This window comes from Rhagoletis pomonella, unplaced genomic scaffold (genome assembly GCF_013731165.1).
Source record: "Rhagoletis pomonella isolate Grant_MI unplaced genomic scaffold, Rhpom_1.0 Rhpom_scaffold_00010, whole genome shotgun sequence".
NCBI lineage: Eukaryota > Metazoa > Arthropoda > Insecta > Diptera > Tephritidae > Rhagoletis > Rhagoletis pomonella.
The window spans coordinates 5,952,736-5,959,380 of NW_023458564.1; the positions used below are offsets into that span (position 1 = coordinate 5,952,736).

Here is a 6,645-nt window from a genome sequence, read left to right on the forward strand (position 1 = left end):
CAATCAGCTGTATAGTGTAATCAGTTAGTCTGTTCCAGTACTGTAGGATTTAGTTAGAAAAATATAACCGAAAAATGTGTATTGTTAGTCTAATATACACAGACTAAGGGTAAATACTCAAAATTAATGAGAGTGGCATCTCTCTTTGAAAATTTCAAATAGCGAATAAATAAATTTCACCTGACTTTACTGTTATGCCCTGTCATGCGCTGCGTTGGGTAATCGCTTGTATGCAAAAGTCATTAAACGGATTAGATATATGACAGTACTCTGGTTATGCGCTGCAAAAAAATGTAATTATAACCAGTGCTTAAGGCTAGCGCCACGTCATCTAAGAAATGCGATGGACGGAATCTTGCGACAACTACTACAGCTGCCAGGAAAAGGATCGCTGATTCGGTATTGGGTAGAAATCGTGTTTGGCGATTTAAAGGCCAGGGTGGACAATGAAGAAGCCTCCATGACGAAATACCCGATAACAAACTGAGGCTGATCCTCTTCGCTGGCGTTCAAAACATGATAGTTTGCAGTACTAGCTTCCAGTATAATAGAATCCACCAGTCTACATGGTTGTCTCCAGACAAGAAAACAAGAAACCAAATCGATCATATTGTGATATATGGAAGGCCCGCATTCAGTATTTTGGGTGTACGAAGACCAAACATAGACTCATAAACCTACCTTTTGGCAGTGCAGATACGCTAACTCCTATGTCCAGCATCCCCGTCACTCGACTGCCCCACCTGCTCTCTGACAGCACTCTTCCAAAAACCAAAATATGCGAGCAGTGGGACCACATCTCCCGCTCGCTACGTCTCGCCGGCAAAGAATTAGTTGCACTCCAGCGAGCCAGAAAGAACAACTGATGCAATGAGCAATACCACGCCGCTGCAGAGAAAAACGATGCCGCATACGGTTCTACGCTGCAATCGATCTAGAGGGCGTGTAGCTTTAGATGTTGACCGACACAAAGAACACTTACGCCAGGTTGCAATCCTGGCCGACCTTGTGACCGAAATCTAGACCATACATTTATTGTGGAGGGAACACTTCTCCACCCTGCTGAATGGTAAGAGCACTGAAACCAAAGAAGAAGATGTGCCCGGCCCCTCAGCCGGTGATGATGGAATCGATGTCCCACTGCCCGGCTATCACGAGGAGCGAATTAAAATTTCGAATCTAAAAAACAAAAGAGCTGCTGGAACTGATGTCCGATGAGCTGAGCTATTTAGGTACGGCGGCGTTTAATTGACAAGGTTCACACATTTGGCCAAATGAAAAAAAAGCGCCAATTACCATAGGAGCTATATATTGTGAAAGGCTAACCCACCGTCAACGAACTAATTAGGTCTGGTACCGCCATACGTTAATTCTAAGGAAAGGCCCGCTAGAAGAAGATTAACACTCACCTTCTCTTTTTTGTCGATATTAATGCCACCTTCGATAGCCGCGTCTACATGCCGCGATATCTGAATTTTCTATGCACGCTGAACTAATAATATAATAGTAGATTGGCGCTTACACATATGTTAGTGTTTGGCCGAACTAATACGGCTACGTAAAAAACGACGTAGAGCAATTCGACCAGCTCCGCCCGAAGTAGGAAAGACTTTCCCGAGCCATTTAATACCAGCAGGGGTTTGAGAAAGGGTTGCTTTCTGTCGAGCGACTTTTTTAATGTGATACTGGGTGTTCCTTTATTTGCTTTCCTTGAAATCACTGATCAATCAATCATCATTTACCGACAATTCTAAAAATTTTAGATCCAGCATAACAACACTGTAGCCAATAACCCCCTGTTCAGAAATAAATTTATATTTCTACACTATAATTTATGGAAATGCTCCATTTGTGCAATTAAGGTCCAATTCGGCATTTTAGCGTAGATATAGTTTAGAAATATAAGAGACTGATACTTTGCAATGGGTTGTGCGCTGCCTTTGGGATCCGCCACGTAAAAACCACAAAGACAGCAATGATGGCCAAAATCGCTTTGGGCGTTACTGCACAAATGAAGAAGAAGATGCTTTCCATTCAAACGTCTAACTTAACGGATACAGATATATGGGTTGGTAGCCTTTGGTGTGCAAGTAGGTATCCTCACCTGCGCGTAGTATACACAAAACGCTTTTCATTTTGACACGTCATTAAATTTTAAAAAGTCTTTGAAGAACACTGGAAGGTATTTATTGGCACTGATGACTTGATGAGTTGAACGATCCCCAGACTCACTTCAATCTAGGTATGGTTGTTTGGTCTTTGAAATACGGCAGACTGCCTTTTAAAGTGAAATCATCGGAGGTATCAGAATTGCCCTTAAAGTTGGTTTCTATCAGTACCTGCTGGCTTACCCTACTAACTTTGGTCGATTCGCCAGTTTCTTTTCCTATTTAGCAGAAATAGAGTCCAGTGATTTTATACTAAACCAGCACAAAAGTTGAGCGGTGCCCATTCTGCACTTTTAGAACGAATTTTGAAGTATGTAAATCGACTTTTCATGGGTCCGTTTGTAGAATGATTCCTCAAAGATGAAAAATTCTTCATCAATGGAATGCTAGAATGCATTTTTTCACCATTCTGCGAGTACTGACGAAGTAAAGCTTTTGATGTAGACTTATGCAACTACCAAGTTAAAAGCATTTTTCTAGAAATGTGCCTTAGTTTGTCTACTGTTATTTCTTGTGAACACCAGTATACACTTGAATGATGGTGTTTGTATACTTTTATTTAGCTACCTTAATTTTTTTTTATTGTATTATATATAATCCAAATATTGATCTAAAAAATTGGAAACCACTCGGCATTCGGAGTATAAGCGTACGCAATCAGCACCTGATTTACCAGCTCGAAATGCTTCCATGTAGAGAACGTCGATGTCATTTTTTCCCGGACTAAAAAGTAAAATCAAAAAAAATTAAGAAATTAATCAATGATTTTTCACAAAGTATCATCCCTTTCACTGCTTACCTTAAAACAATATTTAATATCTCGGAAAACATGCCCACATGTTCATCCACTTGGGCGTTCTTACATATGGAGCGCAGCAAACATTTGCGTCCATTGCCATGTTGTCGCTCCATTAATACTTCCAAAACTGTATAGGCAAATTGTCTTGAATCATCTGCTTTATAATCGGCTTCTGCGTGCATATTTTTCAACGAACGTGCGAATGTTTCCTCCCATTTATCCCATGGATATAGTGGCTCGGAGGGTAGAGGGTAGAAACCACCTTGAAGATTATTGATGGAAACTAGGGAACGCCATTGGATTGGATCACCTAAATCTATTGCAGCTATAACTCCGGTATCAATCTGAAATACAAAATGAGTGATTTTTTTCTTGTAAAGAATCGAGCGAATTTCCATATTAATTTTAATAATGCAAAAATTTCTACCAAAGTACTTAGAAGTGCCAAGTCCATTTTAAGGATTTATTTAGGGGAGTCGGAAAATCTATGTAGTTCCGCATTTGTCATTCTGCTTCTAGATCTTCGAAAATTCAGACTTCATGACAAAACTTCAGATAACGGACTGAAGCTGATCGACTTTTCTGGGGTCCGAAACATGATAATGATGCAGTACTAGGTTCAAGCATAAAAAGATTCATCAAGCCACTAGACTGTCTTCGAATCGAAATACAAGAGTGTTGTGTTAAACGGAAGGCACGCTTACAGTTTGTTAGACGTACGTACACTCCGAGGCCCAAACATCGACTCGGACTACTATCTTGTCGCAGCCAAGATACGCACCCGCCTCTGTGCAACAAAATATGTGCGTCCAACAATGCAAGGAAAGCTCAATGTCGAAAAGCTGACACCCGCTCTCAGAAAGCACCCTTCTCCAAATCGACATATGCGAGCAGTAAAGCCACATTTCTCGCTCATTGAGGAACCGCCGCCAAAGAAGTACTCGGATTCCAGCGAGCTCGAATGAATAACAGGTGCGCTTAGGAATTTCAAGCAGCTGTAGAGAGAAAAAATTCCACCAACATGGCTGCGCTGCAATCGGACGCAACGCGAGCTATGTGAGGCCGATATAGGTAGATGAATAGGGAAGCGGGACGTATTTTTCGTAAACAAAATTGAAGAGGCCGAAATGTGGGAGTAGAAACGTCTTGAAATGTTGGCCCACAGGAGAAACGCTCGAACATTCTACCAGGAAACTAAAGGACTTATGGCAGCTTTTGAGACCAGGCCCAACTCCTGTACGAACAACCTGACGACCTAGTGACCAAAAAAATTATAGAGCTAAAAAAGGGCCAGTTTCATTATTCATCGATTGATTATTTATTTTAGAACGAACTTCCAAAATTTTATTTGTTTAGGTACATAGGCACAAACAGTTTTCTTTCTGAGCTTAAAACTCATAAAAAGAAAACATAAAAAATAGATACATTACAAATGCATTAATTACACTGGTTTACACGAAAAAGGAATTCGCTAAGAAGTGTTTTCTTAGACTAATTAGGGACGCGAAACGTGAAAAGAAGCGTTACTTTCCCAAAGAAGCGTTTTCGAGATATAGGGAAAAACCTGTTTTGTAGGTCTTTTGCAGTTATTGCCCAAAAAAAACTCCAGAAAAGCCATTCAACTAACCTTCTTTGGATACCTTTCGAAAGATATATTTAGCCTCATTGCATAGAAATATTTTTTGTGTTAATGCGAATAGCACTTTTTTAGTTTCAGACGTTTAAATTCGAAAGATTAAGAAATTTTCAAGCTTTTTCCAAAATTGCTCATTTTTATTCATTCCTTTCAGCTGATAAACTTTGTAAAGAAAAAATAAAAAAAAGTTAGCACGAAGGAAAATTTTATAACGAAAGTGTGAAGCATAAGAATGCCCAAATTGGACAGAAAATGTTAATCTTCTGACAAATTTAACAAAAACCGTCTAATTTAAATTTTTATTACAATCACTCTTTCAGTTGAAAATGTGTTTTTCACACAAACAGCAAAAATTTTCAAATGTTTAAAATTTAGTAAAGGTTTTTGGATCCTTAAAGGGGCTGTTTCAAATTTAAAAGGTCAAAAAAAGAGCTAGGTACTAAAAGCAAATTTCTGGGGCAATTTAAAATAAGAAGAGCTAAATCTAGCACCAAAATGACAACACGGGTCGTACACAAATCACACAAGGTCACTCATTATTCCTGTTATATTTTACGGCGAAGAAGCATTGACAATGAAAACATCTCATTGGGCGGGTAGCTATTGGAGTGTTCAAGAGAAATACTCTGCGGAATATTTACGAGTCTGATACAAAGGAAGGCCTTTCCTGCGATGGGAATACCTGGTGCAGAAGCACTTTTCTTCACTTTCGATTTCCAGTTGACACAGAAAAGAGCGAGCGTGCGCTATTGGACTCGGCCAGAATAGTTTAGGTCGTTACAGCGCCAATCAAAGACAAGAAGATTTGCCCCTTTGGGGGATGGGCGCCGATCTATATTTTTGTCTAAACAACAGCAGTCACGAGAAAGTTGCAGGTTCGAATTTCTAATGATAACTTCTATACAAAGAAGCCTCATACAGGTATTCTTTGGAATTTGGGAGAATTTGAAAGAAATAGTGAAAATGCCACATAGCAAAAGCTAAACGAACGGGATCACTGTCCTTGCTCTTTGATTCGTACCTTGGTATCGAGCGATATTAATGGACGTGCACCATACATTGGAAACGGTTCAACTTTTGGTGGGAAGAAATACGCTAAAACTGTGCTGGGTCACTGTGGGTTCTAGGAAGCCGGCGAGTTGGTACGAGAAGGATCTCCAACTGGCTTAGTGGGACTGGAACCATTTTGTGGTGTCAGTTGGTCGTCATATATAGCTATTTTCACTAAGCGGTGGGAGGTTTCAAATAGCCCAAAATCATGTTATTTTAGTTCGCAGTGTCCCTTTTTCTACACTCCATTATTCTGGAGAGATGACAGAGCTCGAATGCAACATTGTATGTAAATAAATCATAATGCACAAGTCGTCTGTTAATTTCCTTCACTTTATTGTAACACAGCACAGACAAAAGGATAACAACTGTGGAAAAATTGTCAACCGATAGCACTAAAAACAATGCTGCGTTCGCATGTCTGCATTTGTCACGAAGAATTCGAAATATTAAACTTTTTAAACGTACTACCAAACTATACAAAAGACTAGGCGGTCATGTTCAGTAAGCCCTTTGAAATCGAAAACGTAGAACTTAACTTCCAAAGTCTACAATTATATAACAACCTGTCGATTATTTTTTACATTCAATCACCTTAATTTGTCCGTTTCCATTGAAAATCAAACCGCGCTTTTGGCGATGCAATTTCATAAAATCCGTTAAATTTGCATTGAATTGAATTGGATCTAATCTGGCGTGAGACGTTTGAGAGTAAATTAAAACAGCGCCAACGATAAATGATATAAAATACATATCAAAACAAAAAATAAAATAAAAAATAATCAAAGACTTTTTCCGATCGAACCGAAATGAGAACCACACTTTTAACTGAGCCGTAATGAATTGAGAAATAGAGATGTCAAGCCGGTCGCCAACCCGCAAACAAGAATTCGTAGCTTAATAAAAAATAATGAAGTAGCCATGAGGAATTGTAACATACTGTTAAAGTTAACGGAGAATATGATCGCTGCACAGTGAACGATTTACAGTTT

General features: G+C 39.3%; 1 protein-coding gene across 1 annotated transcript; it reads right to left on the bottom strand.

Moving 5' to 3' along the window:
• Positions 1 to 2,755: 2,755 nt before the first annotated feature.
• On the bottom strand, positions 2,756 to 6,406 carry LOC118746400. Its single transcript, XM_036480260.1, has 3 exons — positions 6,248 to 6,406; positions 2,968 to 3,311; positions 2,756 to 2,891 (listed from the first exon to the last, which is right to left on the bottom strand). The coding sequence occupies exons 1-3, from the start codon at positions 6,404 to 6,406 to the stop codon at positions 2,756 to 2,758; spliced, it is 639 nt and encodes a 212-aa protein (XP_036336153.1).
• Between the last annotated feature and the right edge of the window lie 239 nt (positions 6,407 to 6,645).

Coding starts and splice junctions, on each gene's coding strand:
- LOC118746400 (XM_036480260.1), bottom strand. CDS start 6,406: ATGTATTTTATATCATTTATCGTTGGCGCTGTTTTAATTTACTCTCAA. Junction 3,312..6,247: donor ATGGAAACGGACAAATTAAG/GTGATTGAATGT, acceptor TTTGTATTTCAG/ATTGATACCGGAGTTATAGC. Junction 2,892..2,967: donor ATATTAAATATTGTTTTAAG/GTAAGCAGTGAA, acceptor TTTACTTTTTAG/TCCGGGAAAAAATGACATCG.